Source organism: Mustela lutreola, chromosome 15 (assembly GCF_030435805.1).
Source record: "Mustela lutreola isolate mMusLut2 chromosome 15, mMusLut2.pri, whole genome shotgun sequence".
Lineage (NCBI taxonomy): Eukaryota > Metazoa > Chordata > Mammalia > Carnivora > Mustelidae > Mustela > Mustela lutreola.
Genome location: NC_081304.1, coordinates 48,857,855 through 48,882,606, shown reverse-complemented (window position 1 = coordinate 48,882,606; position 24,752 = coordinate 48,857,855). Strand labels below are relative to the sequence as shown.

The 24,752-nt window shown below is 62.7% G+C and overlaps 1 protein-coding gene across 2 annotated transcripts in view; it reads left to right on the top strand.

The window, feature by feature from the left end:
* The window catches only part of RAI1 (retinoic acid induced 1), a 117,561-nt gene that overhangs the window by 89,401 nt on the left and 3,408 nt on the right, over window positions 1–24,752 (top strand). Inside the window, exons 1-3 of one of the 2 annotated variants that reach the window (XM_059148743.1) lie at window positions 1,781–1,901; window positions 12,399–17,961; window positions 22,145–22,238. In XM_059148743.1, the coding sequence (XP_059004726.1) occupies window positions 12,415–17,961; window positions 22,145–22,238 (5,641 nt within the window). In that variant the 5' untranslated portion in view covers window positions 1,781–1,901; window positions 12,399–12,414. Of the gene's footprint in view, window positions 1–1,780; window positions 1,902–12,398; window positions 17,962–22,144; window positions 22,239–24,752 lie in introns of those variants that run through there. The other variant, XM_059148742.1, reaches the window with a different exon arrangement.

Here is a 24,752-nt window from a genome sequence, read left to right as displayed (position 1 = left end):
GGTCCCTCAGCAGGGGGCCTGGCAGGTGACTGGATTTGCGGGAGGAATTGGGTGGGGGGAGTTGGTGATGGTGGGACTGTGACTTCTCTCTTCGGTTCCCCCACCATCCCAACTCCCTGCCCTTTTCTTTCTCCTGAGAAAACCAGTTTCCAGAAATTTCCGAGGGAGCAAACCAGGACCTCATTATCTCGTGCCCTCAAGCCCCTGGGCACCTCCCTCATGCCCAGCTGCCGGGAAGCAAAACAAACAAGCTGGAGGCCCTACCCACAGGCCCAGTGGGAAGGTGGGCCGACTGTGAAAGGCCCCCAGAATGGCCCCTTCCCCCGCTCTGGAGCTCAGTTTCCACGGCTGTGAATTGAGAGGTGACGTCACCTCCTAGAAGGGCAATTTGAGGGTTAGAAGTAAAATCTATCAAGGCACGTTGGCCATAGGAGGGGGCCAGCCAACCTCAGACCATCTGATGCTGTTACACCCCATCAGATGGTCTGAGGTTACCAAGAACTTTCTAGATCGGAGGGTGGCCCCAGGCTCAGTAGGTAGGCTGGCGGGGGGGGGGGGGGGGGGTTAGAGAGAATCCCGTGGAGAACCCGAAGTCTGCCCTGCCAGGCCCTGCGTGTGCTAGGGGGTCCTTACTCTCCTGCCTCCTGGACCTGCCCCACCTCCAGGGCTGGCTGGGCCCCCCAGCTCCAGCTCCTGGCCCAGAGGTGTCATCAGATAAACCCCGTGGCACCTGCTGTCCTCACATCTGTAGTCCACACACATCTTCACCCCCCCCCCAGCCTGCCCCCCTTCTTACCATAATCCCAGCCAGAGGCGGCTCCCTTGGGGTGGGGGCCCAGCCCTCCCCCACCCTCTAGCTAAGCTCTGGAGAGAAATCCGGCTTGGATTCCCAAATACGCTGTGTTCTTTCCTGCCACTAAGCCAGACGGCTCCTTGCCACTGAAATGCCCTTCTCCCTCCTCAGCCCACCAGTTCCTCCACAGTTTTCCCCTGTATTTTGCAGCCGCTTGTCTTTTACCCCACCTCGTTCAGCAGGGGGGTCCTCAGGGGGCCCTGTGCCTGTGGGTCTCCAGGATTGGGCGTGAGCAGAGTCTGGAAAATGTCAAGTGACTGATCCAGTCAAAGCCTGGAGGGGGTTTCTGAGCTCAGCCAGTTCCTCTGCTGCCCCCTCCTTTGGGGGTAAGGACAGGCTGGGGTTTGGGTGGGTTGCCTTTTGGAAACCAAGGTAATGGGAATGGACATGAACTTCCTTCTGCCTCAGTCCCCCTGGAAGGGGGGTTGGGTGGGGGGTCAGGGCTGCTAGGCGCGAAGGGGAAGGGAATGGGAGCGAGAGGGCGAGGGGGGCCCTTAAGGAGGCCAAGGCCGAGAGGAGGGAGACAAGGCTGGGGAAAGAGCCCCCCCACCCCCGTGCGCCTTCGGCACGGGCATGGGCGGGGTTCGCCTTGAAGTTGGTGTGCAAGCCCGCTGCTGTTTAAATGGTGTGTTTGTTTGGAGTGGCTCAGGGAGGAGGCCGAGATGGGGGAGGCAGCGCCCCACTTGGCGCCGCCGCCGCCGGAGGGTCGGTGTGTTAGAAGCTCCAGCTTTGTCGATGACTGAAGGGTGGGCGTTGAGGAGTGAAGGGCGAAAAGCAAAGGGGGGCTCGGCTTCCCGGCCTGGCCGCCCCCTGTTTTGCGGAGGGAGCGCCGGAGCCGCCTCTCGCAGTCACGGCGAGCAGGGAGGGAGGCGAGGGGACGAGAGCGCCGGGCTCCCCGCCCCCACCCCACCCGGTTCCAATATTTCGCAGAAAGGCACGCGGCTCCTAATCGGTCCTTTCCAGGCTGAGATTTAGCCGCGCGATGCCCGCGCAGGGGCGGGGGCCGCGGGCCGGGGGAGGCGCTCAGAGGCCGGAGCCGCCGAGCGAGGTGAGGAGCCCGCGTCCTCGGCTGGTGGAGCGGGCGGGCGGGCGCGCAAACCCGAGAGGCAGATATAGAAAGGGGGGCAGGTTAAAAATAACCCTCTCCGGCTGGGAAGCTCGCGCGCGCTCTCTCGCCTCGTTCGGTGCCAGAGGACTCCAGGGGAGGTGGCGTTGGGGAGGGCAGCGCGGGATTCCCCCTCCTCCGCGGGGCGGGGTGCCCGCCTGCGCGCCGCGGCTGCACGTGTGCGGGGCCGCGCGCCCGGGCCCCCTGCACCCGGCCAGGGGGCGCCCCCTCCCCAGGCCCGGGCGCAGCTGGCAGCGGCCCCCGCCCGCAGCCCCGCGCGGCTGGAGGGAAGCGCTCCATTATTCATTATTTACGAGCGTTAATAGGTTTGAGGCACGGAGGGTGGGGGGCAAGGGCGCCGTGGGGACCGCGGCCTTAGGGGAAGGGGTGGGGAGGGAGGGGGCAGGGCGGAGGCGGGGCTGCGGCGCGGGCCGCGGGCTAGAGGTCCCCGCCTCGGCCCCGGCGTTCCGGGCGCACCTCCACCCGCCGCCTGCTAGCGGCCGGGTGCGGAGGCTGTGCCGGGCGCCGGCGGAGAAGTGCGGCCCTTTGATTGTGCCCCTCGGCCTCTGTCCTCCGCGTCCTCGCCCTTTCCGAGCCGTAGGGAGGGGGCTGCGGGCCGTAAGCCCCGCCCTGCGCGCCCCTCGCGGCCGCCGCCGCGTCCCCGACGCAGCCCGGGCCTCATTTATCATCATCTTTGGTCAAGTGGAGTGTGCAAGGAACAGCTGCTTCACTCGGCTGACTTCCGAGGGCGGATACAGCGGGAATCAGGGAGATGAATGATGGGGGCTGGGGGGGCAGGGCCCCCCGGGGTCCCAGCGCAGGCAGGAGGGAGGCGCGGAGCGTCCAGCGCCGCCTCCGCCTCGTGGCGAGCGCAGCGCCCCCTTCCTGTCTCTCCTGGCGCCTCCAATTACCGCGGATCGCGGGCGCGGGGGCGGAGGGCGCCCCGGGAGGGGGCCGGGCGCGGAGAGGCACCTCTCGCGGGCGGAGGACTGGCGGGCGCGCCGCTGGCGGAGCCCGAGGTCGGCGTGACCTTGCTGGGGTCAGCGGGTTGGGCTGCGGAGGAGGCGGCGCGGCGTCTTTGGTGGCGCTTTCCGGATTGGCGCAGAGGCCGGGAAAGCGGGCGGGGGCGAGCGGGGGGGTGTGAGGGGGGAACACAAATAGAAGGTGAAATTTTACCTGCCCCTGAGGGAGTCCTGCGGATTTTCTCCCGGCAGCAGCAGGCGCTCTGCCTTTGTCTTACACGGCTGGAACATCTGTTGCAGAGGGGCGGCGAGGCCGCAAACAACCCCCACACACCCCGCGCGGCTCCCCCGTCCCCAGCTCGGCCCTAGCCGGGCTCCCGGGCTCGCGGTACCGCGTTAACCCTGCTCGCGCTGGGACATCCGCCCGGCAGCCCCCTGCCGCAATAGGCGCCTCACCGCCTGGGACCCCCTAACCCCCGGCTTCGGAGGGGCTTCTCGCGGGGGTGCCCAGCGGCCCTCCCCCGACTTTCAGTGGCCGCGTGGTATCCATCGGGGGGGGGGGGGCGGTGGCGGAAAGGGTTAATGGCCTAGTCGCAGACCCTAATTGTCAGACCTGGGCCCCGCTTCGTTTCAATTACCCTAAGTAGAGACTGAATGCGCAATTAACGAAGTCAGCTTGCCAACTGGAACGCCGTCCCCGCTTTCACATTGAGCAGAATACTCCACCAGCTGACTTGGACTAAGCAATTTCCTCCTCTCCCTTTCTCTCTCTTTCTCTCCCAACCCCCTCCCTCTTTTTCTCTCTCCTTAATAATAAAATTATACCAAGCAGTTTGCGGTGTGGCAGGCGGCCAGAAAAGCGTTTCTTTAAACGCCGCCGTCTCACAATTAGGCAGCAAGAGGATTTGACACGCCGTGGCGGCCTGACAGGCGGCTTCCTCCCCTGGGGGCTGGTGGGGGGGGGGCGCCAATTCCCTGGCTCCCTCAGGTGGAACGGGGCTGGGAGGGGCTGGCTTGCTAAGCCTCCCCAACATGAGGGTGCTGCGCAGAGTGGGTGTCAAAGGCAGGGAAGGGAGGGGTTAGTCCTACCCAGGCTGGGGAAGGAGGGGGACATTCTCTGGCTCCTCCAGAAAGCTGGGGTATCCAACAGGAGAAACTTGATCTCTCTTGTTTTGGCTTCCAGCTCCAGAGTTCATTTTCTGGTGCACCAAGGGGCCTAGAGCTGTAGAGGGATCTCAGACCTGCTGGATGTCCTGGACAAGTCACCGTCCCTCTCTGGGCTTTGGTTAATTTTTCCAAAACGAGGGGGGAAATTTGACCTAGAATATGCTCTGAAGAAAGTGGTTTCTGGTGGCTCACTGCTGCTGCCAGCTGGTCTTGTGGGCAAGAGCCAGAGGGAGAGGTAGGCAGCACCAGGTCAAGAAACCCCTCTCCAGCCTGGGCCGCAGACCAGTGGGCCCCAAAGGCACATGGGAGCGTGCCAGCCCCCCAGCAGCCACATGGGCAGGTAACAAATCAGGGTGACTTTGCAGGATTGCCAGGGATTGGTGCCATGAGAACGGGGGTTGGGGGCATCTGACTGTTGGCAGCCGGCCCCCCTGAAGTGGGGGAGGGGAGATAAGTGCAGGTCTCCCACTTGCTCTCTTCTGCCTCCAGCCTCATTGGGCTGCTCCTTCCATCTGGTGGGCCCTCACCCTTCCTCACTTAATTACACCCTCCTGCCAGCCTCCCCTGACCACCTCTACCCCAACCTTGCACCCTCCTGGGTGTTTGTCTGCCTTGGGAGGACAGGGGCCCTGCTGCTTTTTCCTCTATCTTCAGCCCCCAACTCCACCCCACCCCATCGGATTGTAAGCTGTATAGAAATGGGCTTGGTGAGGGAGTGGCTGTGACTCAGGGGGTATGGATGACAGAGCAGAAGCTATAGGGCTTTCCTTCCTGATTGGCTACTGCATAAGTCCTGGCTGGTCTTCAGGCCTCTCTTTGGGCAGCATCCCTTAGAGCTGTGAGGAGGTTAAGTGATGCACCCAGGCTAGCGCTGAACCCCTCACCCATCCCATCTGCCCAGCCATCTGGGCAATATTTAACTGGCAGCTAGCCGGGACAGTTTCTGCACTTAGGGCGTAGGACCAAACAGATGAAGAAGCCCCTGCCCTCATCAGGCTACATTCTGCCTAGGGTGGTGCATGTAAAGCAGCTCATTATGCCATTAATTATGTAATTACCACTGTGATAAGTGCCACCAAGGAGCCCTGCAGGGACCCAGCAAAGGGAAGGGGGGAGCAGCAGGGCCTCATCTGGCACCTGGGGTGGAATGGCCCGAAGGCAGGCCTCCTGCCTCCCAGCCTTTGCAGCTTCCCCACCGCTGAGCACCTCTGAACTTGAACTTCCCCAAAGGGCCCCAGCCGCTCAGACCCCAAGCCACTCAGGCCCCGCTTCCTCCCTGAGCCCGGCCTGGGAACTCAACCTACAGCTCCACTCCGCGCTTCCCTGGTCTCAGGACTTCTCCCAGGGCCCAGGGAAGGTTCTGGCTGCTCCCACTGTTCTCATTCCTTCACACTGAACGCCTGCCTGCGCCCTGGCCACCTGCTAGGTGCCCAGACTCTGCTCCCGACCAGGCCCTGGCCCTGCCCTTGCAAAGGTCTGTGCGGACCAGTTATGTCGGCGTCTGACACGCAGGAGCTTGTCATGAGCGGCAGCCCACAGACCAGCCCTCTCCAGCTCTGGGGTGTTAAACTTTTTACTTGGTCAGTAACATTTATTAAAATGAGAGACTTCCCTTCTTATTTAAACAAAACAAAACAGTTCTCCGAAACTGGAGCCCTTGTTCCCACGAGGCAGCAGCAGTTGGCCCCAGTTCAGCAGGGCGCCCCTCGCTTTATTTGGGACCTGGGACCCTCCCTGTGTCTCTATCCCCACCTGCTGGCTTCACCCAGGTGCATGGCCTGCCAGGCCCAAATGAATGAGTGGTTGTGGCCATAAGCCCCCCTTGCCCACCCCATTGCTCTCTTCGCTGCCATCGACGGCTGGTTCTGGATATTTCCATAGGATTAATGTGACACAGACACGTTACTCATTCAATACATATTTCTTGTGCGGGGATATGGGGATAGAGCTGTGAACAAAACGGGCCAAAACACCTGCTCTCGGGGAACTGTATCTAAGGGAGACACCAGCTGTAAAGCCAGCCACGTGGCTTATGACAAGGAGAGGAACACTTGATAGAAGAGCAAGGGGACTCTTCCAGGCACAGTGGTCAGAGTGGGGTCCCAGGGAAGGTGACACGAACAAAAGTCTTGTTGGAGCCCAGGGAGTGAGGCACGCATAGATCAGAACGGTCTTCCCAGCTCAGGAAGCAGCCAGACAAGCTAGTAGCTGATGAGACCACTTCTCTAGGGAAGTCAGGGTCCCTCAGGGCCTGCGGGGTGGCCCTCAAGGACCGGCTGGGGTGAGGGGTTGGGCTCTCTCTCACCTTTTCCTGCCCTCAGAGCTGTCAAGACACGCAGATCCCGTCTAATCCACATTGCGTGGCTGCCCGCAAGTCTCGGAACATCTGGGGGCTTGGTGGGAACAGACCTGGAGGCCTCCCCGCCCCGCCCTGTGGGTCCCCTCAGACGCCCACAGCAGCCTCTGAATCAGTGTGTTGATTTGCTGACCCTGGGGTCCCTGAATGGGTGGGCAACCAGACCCTAGCCTTCCTAGGAGTCAGGACGCTGCCCCCACCAACCCGGTCCCCTTTTGTGCTCATTTTGACAGCGAGGGGGAGAGGTGGTGATTTCTTTTTTGTTGAATGGTGAATAAAATGATCTAAAAACAATTACTGTCGATAAGAGACTGGTAAGTACCGAGCTGATAGGCCAGTCTCCCCCTGCTCTGGTCGGGAGTGGGGTGCCAGGTTCTGGAAGGCCAACAGCGCAGCTGCTGCTGAATCCTGTCCTGCTGTCCTATTACCCCACAATTCCCAGTGGGAGACGGCTGCCTGGCCACCCAGACCGCGAGGCCAGCTCCAGGGCCCTGTTGATTGCCGCACCTCGAAACTGGATGTGGGGCACTGGGGTGTGGCTATGGAGTGGCCCTCAGCTTTAGAAGTCAGCCTTCTGGGGAGACCTGCTGCCCTGTTGCTGGGCTGTGGGACTCCCACAGGTTACTCCTCCTGGAAATGGTGTTGTGGCTTCCTAACTGGGCCTGGCACTTCCAGACACTAGCACAGTCCACACTCCACACACCCTGCGATGCCCCAGGGGCACCCTCCTGGAAGTTAGACCCCAAGGATGGGACCTTCACGGGCCTTAGGAGTGTCTCAGAGACCTCTGCAGCTGGGGCCTTGGAGGAGACCGCATTGGTGGGCTTCAAGGGAAGGCTTTCCAAATGTCTGGGAAGTCCAAAAGCCTCTGTTCCCTATTGAGACTTCCTCCAAAGAGCCCTGAGATCCTGCCTCACCTGGGGTTCCTAGCCTCAGAGACAGAGGCTGGCTGGGGGCTCGCCCCACATCTGGAGAGAGGCAAGGCAGTCTTCCCAAGGCTTGCTCTTCTTCCCTGTAACTTGCCACTGGGTATTCAGGACCTGAGCCCCCAGGCCCTCCTACCCGAGGAGGCCCTGCTGGGGTGTATGCTGACCCCTGTGGGGTTCTCCCAGGGAGCTTGCGTGGGTGCCCGTGAATGAGGAGCGGTGCGTGTCAAGTGTGTTGGGGTTGCTGCCCATATGGGGTGGTCTTCAGAGGCCCTCCTTTGAGGTGGGGGCTGCCTTGTTCTCTGGGATTCTTTATCCCCCAGGATGGTCCCCTTTTGCCCTAGCAGGCTCGGTTCCCTCCCTCCCCACCAGCCCTGGGGGGCCAAGGACCCTAACCCTTCCCTAGGGCCTGCAAGGACTGAGTTGTTTGTCTTGTGGATTTCTTCCCTTCCCCTATTCAAGCCCAGCCCTTAGGATTCAAAGTAGACCCCACAGGACAGCAGGAAAGCTGGCCAGTGATTTATCATTTTAATCGAGGTTTCCTACTTAGTATTCAGCACTCACCACAGAGGGATGGGGAGGCCCAGGGTGGTCCTACCTTCTTCACTACTCACTGGACATCCCCCGCCCTATCCCCTGCCTCCTGACCTGGGTAACTTTCTCCTTCTTCCTAGTTCCCAGGCCTTGAGTGGGTTGGGTTGTCACATTTTCCCCTGCAGCTACAAATCAAGAAACCCGGTCATAAAACAACCTTGGGTAAGTGGGTGGGTTGGAACCAGCGGCTTCACAGCTGCTGCTGGAGAACGGAAAGCTTCCTTTTCTCTTCCTCCTCTCCCTCTCTTCCTCTCTGTCTCCCACCAGCCCTCTCCCTCAGGGAGACTTCCAGTCACAGCCTCGCAGCTGGGCTCCACTGGGTTCCCATGGGAGCTGCGGCAGCTCTCATCCACCCTGCCCGGGGTACTGGAGGGGCTGTGGGCCCAGGGACCTCTCTCTGAGGCTGCCCAGGGACAGCAGTTACCTGGGTGACAGCAGGCGGCCAGTGACCACCACTCCTCATGAGTGGACTTCCCTGTGGGGTCTGGCTCCCTGAATAAGTGTGTGTGTGGGGGGGTCCTGGCCTGGCCTTCAGTCCTCAGGGACTGCAGAGGGCCTCTCTGCCCTCCCCTTCCAGCACCTTCTTGCTGCCATGCTCCAAGATGCCTGCTTGCTTGCTTGCTTGCCTTTTTTAAGGATTTTATTTATTTGACAAAGAGAGATCACAAGTAGGCAGAGAGGCAGGCAGAGAGAAAGGAGGAAGCAGGCTCCCTGCAGAGCAGAGATTCCGGATCCGGATCCGGATCCGGGGCTCGGTCCCAGGACCTTGAGATCATGACCTGAGCCAAGGCAGAGGCCTTAACCCACTGAGACACCCAGGCGCCCTTCTAAGATGCTTTCTTGTAGGTGGGAGTTCTTGGTGTGGGGTCCAAGGGAAGGAAACGTGCACTCTGGGTCTAGTGATCCAGCAAAAGGAACTGCACTGTGGGTAGGCTCAAAGGTCAGTCTCTTGCTCTCTGAACCTCATCTTTTTTCCCTAGAAGAGCAGAACAAACTGTTACTGAGCAGACCTGCACAGAGTAAGCACTCTGGCCAATGCCAATGGTGCCCCTACCACCCCCTACCTCCAGTGCCTTTGACGAGAGGGCAGAGGGCTGGGCACGGTCCCCCTCCCCCCGCCCACTTCCTGCCTCATGTGGGGAGCGGCAGTGAGCATCAGCCGGTAGCCTGTGGTCTGCTCTGCTCCCTCGGTCCAGGGCCTGGGACGACTGCCCTTCAGGAGTCCTCATAAGGGACTTGTGTCCTAAGCACTGTTTATCAGGTGCCTAGAGGATGCTCAAGGCTGACTTCCTCCCTCCCCGCAAGAACTTCAGAGATCAGGCCTTGTGCGGACCCAGTGTCTGCAAGAAGTGGACACAGGAAGCAAGGATGGGGAGGTGGACTGGACCTGAAGGAGCCCCGAGAGGATGTGTTAGAGAGTGTCCTCCCCAAACCCCACACCTTCTCCCTCCAGCTGAACCCATTGAGGCCAAACCCCCGGTCTGTCCCCCCCTCTGCCCCCTCCTCCCCTGCCCAGGTTCAGAGGTCATCGTCTCTGCCAAAGGGACCCCCTCCTGCTGCCGCCCACCTCTGTCTGCTGCCTGCCTCTCACCCCCTTCCTAGTCCTGTCCTAGTGCTCTTGAAAAGTAATCATAATCATAATAATTAATAACAACAGAGCCTGTGGCAGGCCTGAGGCAGCTCTTAAAGAGGCAGCGCCCCATTTTCTCCTGGCAGAGCTGGTGGGCCTCCTTGGCTCTGGGAGCCCAGCTTTGATGCCATGCCTTTGTTCCCGCAACCTCCCCGCCCCCCCCCCCCGGGTTTGGAGGGTGGTGATGGGGTGAGCATTTTTGCCTGCATTCTCCATCAGGCACTGGGCTTCTCGTATTTTAATTGAACTGTCTTCTCTTAGAGATAGATGCTTCCTCCGCACCCAGCTGCTCGGGTGTATTGGGAAACCCGCCTTTAATACAGCTCGGCTAAATTAAAAGACACAGCAGCTGGACTGATTAAAGCCGGGAGGGGGGTATGTGGGGGGGAGGATGACACTGGTCATAGCACTCTCTTTTTAAGTAATGTTTCTGGTAATGCATTTTGGAGAATGTGAAGAAAAATAAAAAATAAAAAATAAAAAAACCCGGAGAAATGTTAATGATATCCACAGGACACTCAGCAGGAAATGGGAGCGATCTGGGACTAATAAAAGCCGAAATGTAATTTGTGCAGATATACGAGGCTCCCGTCTCCAGAGCGGGGTCTGGGTGGGCGCATTCCGGGCTCATAAACACGGGCCGGGGACGGAGGCAGGGCGCACGGTGCAGTGGGCCCTAGAGCAGGCTCTGCTGGCCAGGGGCTGCTGCTGGGCGGTGACACCCCAAAAAAGTGACTTGCCAGCCAGGTTGTGCGCCTACTCATTTCCTCTGTCCAAGGGTGGGAGGGGGCCTGCTGGCACCCTTGTCCGCAGAGCTGCCTCCCTGGTTGAGCCACCAGGCCAGAACCGAGTGCTGCCTCCCGTTCCTCTGGGCCGAGGCGTCATCACCACGGCAGGCACCTCACGTAATGTTGGATCCACGCCACCAGGGATGGGACTGAAGTGGGTCAGAAGGGCGGGCACGTTTTTCCTTGCTGGGGATGCCTGTGAAAACCCCGGGGACAGGCAGGAGGGAAGGCCGCAGGGTGGTGTTCATTCATCATGGGGCCTGGTGGGCAGGGGCTCACCTTGTGGGACACGGGTCCCCTCTCACAGCAGCCCCAGGCACATCTAGCCCTGAGTCAGGGTCAGCTGACTGCCCAGGTCAGGGGAGGTGGGCCCAGGCTGTGCTAACAGGGCTCCTGGGGGCTTCTGGCTCCCCAGACTCGCCCCGCTCAGCTGGATGGAGCCCCTCCCTGTCCCCCTCCGTGGTCAGTCCCAGCACTGCGAAAGGCTCTAAGTGGGATCCAGGCGGAGAATAGAGGAGGGAGCCCCCCATTGCCCCACTCCACATCTCTGTCCTCTTTCTCACGTCTGAGTCCGTCTGTCCTCAGTGCCTCTTTATTCCTTCCTATCTGGTCCCTCCTGTAACCCTGGAGTCTTGTGGCCCGATGCAGACCACCCCTTCCTCTGTCGCTGTTGGGAATGGCTGAGAACTGGACTATCCCCCGTTCCCTCTGGGGGACCCAGGCCTCTCTTTCCGCCTCTTGGCCCCCCGACCAGCAGCATGGTTGTGGGTAAATCCTGATCCCCCTGGGCCTCTGGCTGAGTGCCAGACTCCTCCATGTGATATCTCCTGAGCCTTGGAATGTTCCTTGCTCCCCGCACCTCCCTCCTCCGAGGGCCTTCTGGGATGACCTGGCCTCCGGTCAGGGGCATCTTTAGCCTGGACGATGCAGGCCGGCCTGTTGTGTGAATCTAGTTGCTCTGCCCTGAAGCAACCCCACCCCTTCTTCGGGGTCATTTCCTGGTCCGAGATCCTGCTTTGGGGCTGCTTAGACCTCACCAGGGGCCCGAGCCCCTGAAATCATAAACAGATGGGCTCTTGGCCTGGCGTGCCCGGGTGCTGACCCTGTGGAGCTGGAGATGGGAGGGGCCGATCAGGAGGGCCTGGGCGGCCTCATACCCAGCTGTGGGGTGCTTCTCTGTGGCCAGGGGACTGCGGCTCTGTCCCCCATTAGCATGCACGCCCTCACTCTGGGCCACGTAATCTGTTTACGCACCTATGATATCAAAAACAGAAGGCAGGTGCTGCCGTCCTGCGTTACTGGGAGTCGGAGAAGGGGGACGTTTATGCGTACAATGGCTCCACAGTCCCTAATCGACGTCTGCTAGGAGGAACAGACAGATTCCAGATGGCATGGCAGTGATAGAGAGGTGTGTGTGTGTGTGTGTGTGTGTGTGTACGCGCGTGGTCTCTGCTGGCCTTGGTGAGTGGCTTCCCTGGGCAGGGGCGACCCTTCCTTGGTCCTGGCACGGCCGGGTCACACTCGAACATTGCTGCCCTGGGACTTGATGGCAGGACCCTGCAGGACCCAGCCGGCCCCAGGGGACAGGGGAGTGGGAATCGCTCTGCTCAATGATTCTGCTGGCAGGGAGGCGTGGGGAGTGGTGGGTGAGGTGGAGGGGAGGACCTGCCCCCTCCAGCAGGGTCTGGGGGCCCTGGGGCAGCAGGGGGACCCGGGCGGGGGGGGGCAGGGGGTGGCAGGTCTGCGCCTCGCCGCTGCAGTGGCTGTCCTTGCCCGGGCAGCGGGGGCCGACGTGGGAGCAGGAATTACAGAGCACACCTCCCTGACACAGAAGTTGTCAATAGGAGCACAGCTGGTGGGGGGGCTCAGGCCAAGGAGAGACCATTAAGAGCTGCAGGGGAGAGGGCAGGCGGGAGAGGGTGGGAGGCTGGCTTTCGGAGGGGAAGGGAAATGGCCCCTCTGAATCGCTCTCCCCCTCCCCTCCCCGCCCTCCCTCTCTCCCTTTCTCTTTTCACAGATAACCAGCCCGAGTCATGCAGTCTTTTCGAGAAAGGTGTGGTTTCCATGGCAAACAACAGAACTACCAGCAGACCTCACAGGAGACATCTCGCCTGGAGAATTACAGACAGCCGGGCCAGGCCGGGCTGAGCTGCGACCGGCAGCGGCTGCTGGCCAAGGACTATTATAACCCGCAGCCCTACCCGGCCTACGAGGGTGGCGCCGGCGCACCCGCCGGCTCAGCGCGGGGCAGCAAGGGCCTGGCCTCCCAGCCGTCCCTGCAGGGCCGGCCGGCCTTCTCGGGCTATAGTGTGCCGGACAGCAGCCCGTACCCCGGCCGCTACTCGGGCGAGGAGAGCCTGCAGGCCTGGGGGGCCCCTCAGCCGCCGCCCCCGCAGCCGCAGCCCCTGCCAGGGGGCGTGGGCAAATATGACGACAGCTTGATGAAAAAGGCAGCGGTGCCCCCGGGCAGGCAGTACCCAGAGCAGGGTGCCCAGCTGCCCTTCCGGACTCACTCTCTGCACGTCCAGCCGCAGCTGCCGCAGCCCCAGCAGCCCCTGGCATACCCCAAACTCCAAAGGCAGAAACTGCAGAACGACATGGCCTCACCCCTGCCCTTCCCCCAGGGTGGCCATTTCCCCCAGCACTCACAGTCTTTCCCCCCTTCCTCCACCTACTCCTCCGGGGGCCAGGGCACGCAGGGGGGCGGGGGCGGCGGGGGCGGGCAGGGGGCCCACTCCTACAAGAGCTGCACTGCGCCGTCCGCACCGCCCCACGACAGGCCACTGGCCGCCAACGCCAGCCTGGCCCCGGGGCAGCGGGTCCAGAACCTTCACGCCTACCAGTCCGGCCGCATGGGCTACGAGCAGCAGAAGCAGCAGCAGCAGCAGCAACAGCAGCAGCAGGCGGCCCTCCAGAGCCGGCACCATGCCCAGGAAACCCTCCATTACCAAAACCTTGCCAAGTACCAACACTATGGGCAGCAGGGCGCGGGCTACTGCCAGCAGGACGCGGCCGTTCGGACTCCGGAGCAGTACTACCAGACCTTCAGCCCCAGCTCCAGCCACTCGCCCGCACGCTCCGTGGGCCGCTCACCCTCCTACAGCTCCACCCCATCGCCGCTGATGCCAAACCTGGAGAACTTTCCCTACAACCAGCAGCCGCTCGCCACCGGCGCCTTCCCCGCGGGCATCACGGACCACAGCCACTTCATGCCCCTGCTCAACCCCTCCCCGACTGATGCCGCCGGCACGGTGGACACCCAGCCTGGCAACTGCAAGGCGCCGCCCAAGGACAAGCTGCCCGAGAACCTGCTGTCGGACCTCAGCCTGCAGAGCCTCACGGCCTTGACCTCCCAGGTGGAGAACATCTCCAACACGGTCCAGCAGCTGCTGCTCTCCAAGGCTGCCGTGCCGCAGAAGAAGGGCGGCAAGAACCTGGTGTCCAGGACCCCGGAGCAGCACCGGAGCCAGCACTGCAGCCCCGAGGGCAGCGGCTACTCGGCCGAGCCAGCAGGCACGCCGCTATCTGAGCCGCTGAGCAGCACGCCGCAGTCCACGCACGCTGAGCCACCTGAGGCCGACTACCTGAGCGGCTCCGAGGACCCGCTGGAGCGCAGCTTCCTCTACTGCAACCAGGCCCGTGGCAGCCCCGCCAGGGTCAACAGCAACTCGAAGGCCAAGCCTGAGTCGGTGTCCACCTGTTCAGTGACCTCGCCCGACGACATGTCCACCAAGTCCGACGACTCCTTCCAGAGCCTACATGGCAGCCTGCCGCTCGACAGCTTCTCCAAGTTCGTGGCGGGCGAGCGGGACTGCCCGCGGCTGCTGCTCAGCGCCCTGGCGCAGGAGGACCTGGCCTCCGAGATCCTCGGGCTGCAGGAGGCCATCGGCGAGAAGGCTGAGAAGACCTGGGCCGAGGCGCCCGGCCTGGCCAAGGACGCCAGCAAGCCTCCTCCCTTCTCGCTGGAGAACCACAGCGCCTGCCTGGACTCTGTGGCCAAGAACGCTTGGCCACGGCCAGGGGAGCCAGAGGCCCTGCCCGAGTCCTTGCAGCTGGACAAGGGTGGCAGTGCCAAGGACTTCAGCCCGGGGCTGTTCGAAGACCCTTCTGTGGCCTTCGCCGCCCCGGACCCCAAGAAGACGACCGGTCCCCTCTCCTTTAGCACCAAGGCCACGCTTGGGGCCGCCACATCGGACCCTGCTGCGGCCGCCTTTGACTGCTTCCCGGACGCGAGCACCGCCAGCTCGACAGACGGCGCCAACCCCTTTGCCTGGCCTGAAGAGAACCTGGGGGATGCTTGTCCCCGGTGGGGCCTGCACCCCAGCGAGCTCACCAAGGGCCTGGAGCAGGGCGGGAAGGCCTCTGACGGCGTGGGCAAGGAGAATGCCCACGAGGCTTCGGCCTGCCCAGGCTTCCAGGAGGAGGCGCCGCCTGGGGAGAAGGCCACCGTGCCTCGGGACTCCGTGCAGGAAGAGGCGGGCGGGGTGAAGGAGGAGGTGGGCGGGCTGCTGCAGTGCCCCGAGGTGGGCAAGGCCGACCGCTGGCTAGAGGACAGCCGGCACTGCTGCTCGGCCGCCGACTTTGGGGACCTGCCCCTGCTGCCGCCACCCGGCAGGAAGGAGGACCTGGAGGCAGAGGAGGAGTACTCCTCCCTGTGCGAGCTCCTGGGCAGCCCTGAGCAGAGGCCGGGCCTGCCGGACCCGCTGTCGCCGAAGGCCCCCCTGCTGTGCACCAAGGAAGAGGTGGAGGAGGTGCTGGACTCCAAAACCGGTTGGGGCTCCCCGTGCCACCTGTCCGGCGACTCTGTCATTTTGCTGGGCCCCACTGTGGGTGCCGAGTCCAAGGTCCAGAGCTGGTTTGAGTCCTCCCTGTCGCACATGAAGCCGGGCGAAGAGGGCCCCGACGGGGTGCTGGCACCCGGTGACACCACCACCCTGGCCCCAGAGGCCTCCCTGGCCCAGAAGCCCAGCAAACCGGCCGTGCCTGAGGCGCCCATTGCTAAGAAAGAGCCCGTGCCACGCGGCAAAAGCTTACGGAGCCGGCGGGTGCACCGGGGGTTGCCGGAGGCCGAGGACTCCCCATGCCGGGCGCCCGTGCTGCCTAAGGACCTCTTGCTCCCAGAATCCTGCACCGGCCCCCCACAGGGACAGATGGAAGGAGCGGGAACCCCGGGCCGGGGGGCCTCGGAAGGGCTCCCGAGGATGTGCACACGCTCCTTCACGGCCCTGAGTGAGCCCCGCACGCCTGGACCCCCAGGCCTGACCACCACCCCCGCCCCCCCGGACAAACTAGGGGGCAAGCAGCGAGCCGCCTTCAAGTCCGGCAAGCGGGTGGGTAAGCCGTCACCCAAGGCGGCCTCCAGCCCCAGTAACCCAGCTGCCCTGCCCGTGGCCTCAGACAGCAGCCCCATGGGCTCCAAGACCAAGGAGACAGACTCGCCCAGCACCCCAGGCAAGGACCAGCGTTCCATGATCCTGCGGTCACGCACGAAAACCCAGGAGGCGTTCCACTCCAAGAGGCGGCGGCCCTCCGAGAGCCGTCTCCCCAGCTGCCGGGCCACCAAGAAACTGCTGGCTAACAACCACCTGCCTGCCCCGTTCAAGGTCTCCGGCAGCCCCCAGAAGGAGGGCAGGGCCAGCCAGCGGGCCCGGGTGGCCAAGCCTGGCGCAGGCAGCAAGCTCTCCGACCGGCCCCTCCATGCGCTCAAGAGGAAGTCGGCCTTCCTGGCGCCTGTTCCCACCAAGAAGCGGAACCTGGTTCTGCGGAGCGGCAGCGGGGGGGACGTGAAGGAGGAGGGGGCTGAGGACCCCTCCCCCCTCTTCAAGAGGATGGCTTCGCCCAAGAAGGCCAAGCCCGCCAAGGGCAATGGTGAGCCTGCCATGAAGCCCCTACCCCCGGAGACCCCCGACACCTGCCTGAAGCTCGCCTCGCGGGCGGCCTTCCAGGGGGCCATGAAGACCAAGGTGCTTCCGCCCCGGAAAGGCAGGGGCCTCAAGCTGGAGGCCATCGTGCAGAAGATCACGTCACCCAGCCTGAAGAAGTTTGCGTGCAAGGTGCCAGGGGCCCCTCCCGGAACCCCCCTGAGCCCTTCTCTCCCTGAGAAGGACCGTGGGCTCAAGAGTGCGGGGGGAAGCCCAGTTGGGGCAGGAGAAGGTCTCTTAAATGTGGGCCCTGGGCAGAAGCTCCCGGCAGCTCCGGGGGCCGACTCGTTATGCAGAAATCCAACCAACAGATCCTTAAAAGGCAAACTCCTAAACAGTAAGAAACTGTCCTCGACTGACTGTTTCAAAACTGAGGCCTTCACATCCCCAGAGGCCCTGCTGCCCGGGGGGACTGCCCTGGCACCTAAGAAGAGAAGCCGGAAAGGCAGGGCTGGAGCCCTTGGACTCCCCAAAGGTCCCCTGGAGAAGCGGCCCCATCTAGGACCGGCTCTGCTCCTGACCCCCCGAGACAGGGCCAATGGCACTCAGGGGGGCAGTGAGGACAGCTCTGGTGGTGCAGGCAAGAAGCCAAAGACGGAGGAGCTGGGCCTGGCCTCCCAGTCCCCTGAGGGCCGGCCCTGCCAGCCCCAGACAAGGGCGCAGAAGCAGCCGGGCCACGCCAACTACAGCAGCTATTCCAAGCGAAAGCGTCTCACTCGGGGCCGGGCCAAGAACACCACCTCCTCACCCTGTAAAGGACGTGCCAAGCGGCGGCGGCAGCAGCAGGTGCTGCCCCTAGACCCCGCTGAGCCTGAAATCCGCCTCAAGTACATTTCCTCGTGCAAGCGGCTTCGAGCAGACAGCCGCACCCCGGCCTTCTCGCCCTTTGTGCGGGTAGAGAAGCGAGACGCGTTCACCACCATATGCACTGTGGTCAACTCCCCTGGGGAGGAGCCCAAGCCCCACAGGAAGCCTTCCTCCTCCGCCTCCTCTTCCTCATCCTCATGCTCGTTCTCCTTGGATGCGACCGGGGCCTCCTTGGCCACGCTCCCTGGAGGCTCTGTCCTGCAGCCACGGCCCTCCCTGCCCCTCTCCTCCACCATGCATCTGGGGCCCGTGGTCTCCAAGGCCCTGAGTACCTCTTGCCTTGTTTGCTGCCTCTGCCAAAACCCGGCCAACTTCAAGGACCTCGGGGACCTCTGTGGGCCCTACTACCCCGAACACTGCCTCCCCAAAAAGAAGCCAAAACTCAAGGAGAAGGTGCGGCCGGAGGGCGCCTGCGAGGAGGCCTCGCTACCCCTTGAGAGAACACTCAAAGACCTTGAGTGCGCGGCCACAGCCGCCGCTGGAAAGCCCCCGCGGCCCGAGGGCCCGGCTGACCCCGCCAAGCAGGGCTCGCTGCGCACCAGCGCTCGGGGCCTGTCCCGGCGGCTACAGAGTTGCTACTGCTGTGACGGCCGGGGGGACGGTGGTGAGGAGGCAGCCCCCACCGACAAGAGCCGTAAGCACGAGTGCAGCAAGGAGCCACCAGCCGAGCCTGGCGGGGACACCCAGGAACACTGGGTGCACGAGGCCTGCGCCGTGTGGACGGGCGGGATCTACCTGGTAGCCGGGAAGCTCTTTGGGCTACAGGAGGCCATGAAGGTGGCCGTGGACATGGTAAGAAGCCGGCCCGGCTGGGGCAGGGAACTCGGGGTCCACAGGACAGGCAGGTGGGCCATCGGGAAGCCCCCTCCTCTTTGCCAGCGCCGCGGTTTGGGCCACACACAGCCGCCGTCGCAGATTCCTCTCTGGGGAGTTTTGGGGTGGAGCGGAGGCCGAGGCAGGACATGCTCGCCTGCTCCGACCGTCCCTGACTTCCCACTTCGGCCCCTTGGCCTGCCTAGGCCGGCACCCGGCACCTTCCGGCCCGATGCTGTGCGATCAGCTGAACTGCCAGGGGGCCCCAGAAAACAGACCACCTCCCAGAAGGGACAGCAGGGCAGCCTAAAAAAGCAGGTTGCCCCGTCCAGTACCTACAGGTCCCCTAGGACTCTAAGGTGGAGCTGGGGCTTAGGGAGAGAGCTCTCTGCGCATGGTGGGTCGGATGTGTTCCCCAAAGGCAGGGCAGTCTGGGGACCTCCCCGCACCGGTCATACCGTGTTCCTGGAGGACCTCTGGTCCCTGAGGTCTGTGAGCAGGAGCTCTGGCTGTCTTCTTGCTTCAGATCCCAACACTGGCCCATCCCTCCCCGCACAACCCAGGGCATGGAGCTTCACCCCTTTGTACCCCGACGTCCTCATCGCAGGCGTGGGCACGGTGGTGGCTGCCACTGCCGGGGGACTGTGAGGGCCGAGTGAGTTCATGCCCATGAAGCTGCCAGGCCTGTCTGAATGCCCACCGACGGTCCTCCACCAGGACGCAGAACACGGCCGGGCCACGGCTCGCGGGCTCTGTTAGTACCACTCCAGCTACGGGGTGGGTCTCGCTCGTCAGGCTCCCTTCCAAGGGTGCAGGCGGCCTCAGTGAGCAGGCAGGGACTGGGGGCTGGGCTCAGCAGTCTCTTCCTGGGGCCTGTGCTCTTGCCCCGCCCACCAACACACACATACACAGACAGACAGCAGCCACTCCTGAGACGGGACACTCTGCCCAGCCCCAGGGCACATCCGCTCCCACTGCCTGCCCAGCCGCTGTGCCCCAGGGCCTCGGCCTCCCCTGGTTTCCTGCAGCCACCTTCCACTGCCGTGGGCCATGGTGAGAGACCTTTTCAGGCCCGAGGAAACCCCACCTCCAACAGGACACCTGCCGCTCTCCATGTCTATCCCGTCCTCTCTTTTTCTCTCTCTGTCACTGCTCTTGGCTCCTTCCCGGCCATCCTGAAATGGACTCAGGGCACGTCCATCATTAGAAAGTAATACATTCAGATCACCAGTTCCCTCCTCCAACGCATATGCCCCACCAGGGCCCCCATCCAGGCCCTCCCTGCCTCCATGGCTCTGGGCCAGGCTGTGTTGCTCCTCCATCCTTCTCTGAGCCAGGGCCCGATCCAGTCTCTTCCATGGTGGTGGGCTAATCGAGCATGGGGTAAGCCTAAGTCTGTTCCAGGGCTCTGGTCTCACCTGAGGGACCTGCCCTATGCCCAAAATGGCCTCGTGGCCTCCTGCCACTGGGACCATCCCTGGGAAGGTCAAGACGGGGTTGGGGAGGGAACTGGGGGGTGGTGAGGACACACACCAGCAGGCTTCACTGCTCCCCAGCCACATCTTCTTACCTTCCCCAGGGCAGCTCAGATGGGATCTAAAAGGCCTCCCTGCCACGGATGGCCCTGGGCTGGGCCAGGGCTGGCAGCTGGGCTTGTGAGCCTCAGAGGAACCCATTATTATTATTATTATTTAAGATTTTATTTATTTATTTGACAGAGAGTACAAGCAGGGGGAGCAGCAGGGAGAGGGAGAAGCAGGCTCGTGCTGAGCTGAAAGCCCAACGTGGGGCTCGATCCCAGGACCTTGGGATCATGACCGGAGCCGAAGGCAGACGCTTAACCAACTGAGCCACCCAGGTGCCCCTCAGAGGGGCCCATTAAAGCAGCGCGCCCCCCACCCCCACCCAAAGGAGCAGACCATGACCTCAGAACACTCTGGAGAGATGGTCAAGCTCTGAGACTTCCGAGGCTCCCGGCTCCATGCCCTCCCCTCCTGCAGCCTAGGCCTCCTGTCCCCACCAACACCTCTTACTGCTTTGGCTTCCTTGGCGACACACAGACCTGGGTTCAAATCTCAGCTCTGCCAAGAGTAGGTTCTGAGACTCCAGAAAGTCACTGCCCTCTGGGAGCCTTGGAAGGCTGCCCTCCATTAGCAGGTGGTGGGGCTCCCCAGTTCACAGGGGGGCCCCGTCCAGCAGGGTTCCCAGCCCCTGCACACCTGTTGGTACCTTGGCCTCACTCTCGCTCTCTGGGGGACAGAAGTTCTGAGGGGGCCCTCAGGGACAGCCCTCTTTCTCCTCTGACCCCTCCTGAGAACCCCCACACAAACTGCTGTTCCTCAGCCCTCCCATGCCACCCCCTGGGACCTCAGTTTCTCAGTCTGCCCAGAACCACTGTGGACCCCGTCTCCTATCCAGGTGAGGCCTGGCCACAGATGCCGAGTATGGGGGCGCGCTCTTCTCGCTGGGTGTTATTAGGAAGCTGCTAGCAAGGGCTCAGACCCCAGTTTGGGCCTCTCCACCAGCCTGGGAGCCTTTGGCAGGTTCATGAGCCTGGCTGGGGGAGCTGGGGCTCAGAGCCGGGGGGATAGGCTTAGAAGGGCTCAAGGCCTCTGTGTCTCTGCACCCTGATTTCTTCATGTCCAGAACGCCCCTCATTGGTTTTCTGGGGGGCCTCCATGCAGGCGGGGGGTGGGGTATGAAGCCGCTCTTCTGGCGGTTCCCCTTCCCTGAGGGCTTGGACCTGGGCTAGGCCCCCACTCCTGCTCCGTCACATCTTCTTGGGCCGGAAATCCAGGGACTGTTGGCTCCCAGAGCCCCAGGAGTTCTCAGCCTTGACCCGAAGGGAACTGCCAATCTAAAGGCGTGCATGGAAACCTGATGTTCCAGAATATACCCAGCCCCGCTCCCAGCTTGATGCCAGAGAGAGCGCTCCCAGGCATTTCCCCAGGGAAGGTGGGAGAAGACTTTCTCACTCCTGGCCTCTCCCAGATGCTGGGTGTGGGGTCTCTCTTAGTCATGGACTTGGGACGAAGCCCACCCCTGGCCCTGAGCAGTACAGGTGGCGACTGCCCACTCCAAGCCCAGCTCAGCTATTTGGCTGCTGTGTGCTGTCAGGGAGGTTACTCGGCCTCTCTGAGCTCTCCTTGGCAACCTGGGTAGAATTGAGATAATATCAACATCATAAGTTATGAGAGTGGCTGCTTCCAGGCCCTGGGGTCCCTCATGAATGACCCACCCCAGTGGCTTAGTGCTGGGGCCTGGGCCTACCACTGCTCTGCTTGCCCGTGGTATCTACTCCCCAACTCACATAGGGGGCTCTAGTTCCAGACTCTGGGTGATTTGGGGTCCAGCCTGTCCCTCTCCAGGCCCCAGGGCTGCTCTCGATCTTCAGAGGGCTTCCTGGGGTGGCAGAGCTGTCCCAGCCACATCCCTCTGAGGACAGCTGGGCAAGGTGTGGGGCACTGCACAACATCTACAGCAACTCTGCCTTGTCCCCTCCTCCGTGCACCCAGGGAGGGCGGGGGGCCCCTCAGAGGGCGGGACGGTTCCATCCTGGGCTCTGTGCCCTCGTGGCTGCTAGAAAGGGTAAAAGACGATACTTACTGCCTTCATGCTCGCCTGGAGTGCAGGCCTCAGTTTCACCATCTAGAAAGTGGGGTTCATGACAGTTCTCCGCAGTCGAGGAGGAGCCAGTGGGTAAGGACACGCCCTGTGCCCTGCACACCGAACCCCACCCCCATGGCGCCAGCCCATGGCCACAGCCACAGCGGTGACTGGCATCAAGACTTCTTGTCTGCTGGGCACATAGTGTCTCCTGTGTGATCTTCAAGACCGCCCCTTAGGGGGAGGACCCGTCCCCCTTGCCCAGGTGGAGCCTGGGGAGTCCGGGTGACCCGCTGAGGTCACATGGAGCAGAATGGCAGAACTGGGATGCGAACCCACGAGGTTCAACATTTATCCAAGAAGTTCGACATTTCCCTGCCCCGAGAGGGTCCCCGCATCCTGGCCCGGGGCTGCCACAGAATCCGCCCTCAGGCCGCCTGCATCCTCCTCGCAGCTGTTCTCCAGGGACCCTCTCGGGGAGGGAGGGCGGTGGGGCCCGTGGGGGACCCAGGCCTTCAGCTGCAGACTCACCCCGTCTTCCCTCTTTCTTCGCCAGACCTGTTCCAGCTGCCAAGAAGCCGGGGCCACCATCGGGTGCGGTCACAAAGGGTGCAGCCATACCTACCATTACCCGTGTGCCAGCGATGCGGGTAAGAGACAGCCCCAGGGGACAGGAGGGCCCGTCTGCACCTGCTCCCCCTTGTCCCCTTCTCACCTCGCTCCCCTGTCCCCGGGGCCAGCAGCGGGCGCACAGAACGGCAGACCGCATGGGCCAGAGGGGTCTGGGAGCCCCAAACCTCACCGAGCAGGCATGGAACCTCAGGCTCCCAGATAATCCTTCATCCAAAGAAAGAGATGGCTCACTGTGGAACGGCAGTCCCCACGAGGGCGGATTTTAGGCAGCCACAGAGGCCGATCTGGTCTGCATTCCCAGGCAGTAGAGTTCTCACCGAGGGGATCTGGGCTCAGGACGCCTCTGCCCTCGGCTGCCCGGAGCCTGGGATCGGTCATCTCTTCTCTTCGGGGCAGGGAAAGAAGTAATGAACACTGCCCAGAAAATGCAGCCCTACTCCTGTTAGGGGCCAAACTGCCCCCAACTCTGGCTGCCTCCCCCATCTCCCCTCCCCGACTCCTCTGGCATAGAACTGGGGGGAAGTTATCAGTGTTCCTGCCTCACGGATGGCAGCGCAGACACAGCCCCCAGCAGGCTCTCCCACTAGCTGGGGTCCCTCCTCCCTACCTGAAGGCCTGCTGGCTCTGCCGTGGGCCAAAGGGACCCCCTCACTGCCCCCCCCCTTGCCTGCCCACTTGGTCCCAGGCCAGCAGCAGCCCCAGCTGAGCCACCACAGGAGCTCACGCAGGACTGAGTGGTGACAGGTCCTTGGCCAGGGCTGGGGCGCTAGGACTGCGCAGGGAGAAGGCTGGCTGCAGGGGGGCGTGAGGCTGGGCTGCTCACGGGCTCCACTCCCCACTCTCCACACCATGAACCCGAGTTTAATGTGGACTCAGCCACTTAACCAGACGCATGGTCTTACCTCAGGAATAGCTACTGCAAGCTGCACCCCTCTTTCTATGGGGATTAATTCAGCACCCTCTCTGTGCCAGGCCCGGCGTCTGGCCCCGGCTCTATCCCCAGTTTACGCCTTTACAGATAGCCTGCCTCCCCCGCCGCCACACAGAGCAGCACGGACAGACTTTGCCTGTCTGGCTCCACATCCTGTGCTCTCTCTCTCTCTCCCCCAGTACGGTCCAGCCTCCTGGGGGCTCACCAGGGAGTGGGACAGACCGGGAAATCATAATCCTTGCTTGCCCAAAGTTTTGGAGCCCAGACAGGGTAGAGTGTGTGTGTGCTGTGAGAGAGATTGATCCTGTCTGAGCTGGGAGGGAATGCAGGAGGACTTCCCGGAGGAGGCAGGAGGCAGCATTGTTGCCAGGCCCCACAGGGTCAGGGGAGGAGCTGAGCAGCTGGTAGTGAGCGGACGTACATACCAGGCTTGGAGGGATACAACTTCTGTTTTGAATGAAGTCTTCAGAAGATTCTCAATGTAACAGAGATGTCTGTAGAGCCCCAGGGATGGCCACAGGAAGGGGGCCTGAAAGCTGCGGGAGGAGAAGGAGAAGCTGACTCCATCAGAAGGGGCTTGCTGGTGCAGAGACCACATTGGCACTGAATGCGCAGGCCTGAGGGGGAGGGGGGTATGGAGCCCGACCTCAGACTTCCCCAAGTTGGGAGGCAGGTTCGGGGGTGGGGGGGCTCTGGTTGGCTGTCGGGTCAGCTCCGCCCTGCTCCATGCAGTCTCTCCCACCCAGCGGGCTCGGCCAAGCCCCCCCACCATTGACCCCACCAGGTCCCCCAGGCCACCCGGATTCCCATGCTGGCAATCTCTTCTGCATGGGCAGAACGGCAGAGCCACCTTGCTGAGGAGGCTGGCGATCCAGGGAGGGCTCTTGGAGCAGATCTTTTGGCCACCTGTCGTCTGCCACACGCGGCTGCTTCCCTGTGGACAGAAACTCATTGGCCGTCAGCCCAAGGGGTCATCAGAGTGCAGGAGGGGGCAGTGTGTGGGGAGTGGGTGTCAGCACTTCACAGCTGGCGGGGTGGGGGGGCCTGGGTGTCAGAGAAGCGACAGCCAGAGAAGCTGGGAGAACAAGTGAGCCTGGCAGCCAGCAGCAGGCAAGAGGGGTCGGGGGCAGAGGAATCAAGGCCAGGGGCTGGGCAGGCCATCCAGCGTGTGGCAGGCGGGAGTCCCAGGCCTCCAGGTGCACCAGGCACCTACCCAAGCCCTGGCTGTCCAGGGGACAGGCTCTCGGATCGCAGGGCACCGGGACTGTCCCCCTCTGCCCTTCCCCGCCGCCCTGGCCCACTGACTCCATCCACTGAATCCCATTAAGGAGCACCTTCCAGGGCTAAGTGACTCAGAATTGCTGGCAGAAGCCAGCGTGCCATGGGTCCTATCTGAGCCTCTCCATGCTCAGGCCGCAGGCCCCCCCTGGCAGCCAGGCCCCCAGGTCCCCAGGCGCAGACACTGGGAGAGTCATGGGGAATCGATGACCTGGCTCCTTCCTATGGTCCCCGCACGTCCTAGGTGGATGCTAGGGGTGGTGACTGAGCAAGCTGGTTTGGGCCCTGGTGACCTCCTGCCCTTCACATGTGGAGACCCGAG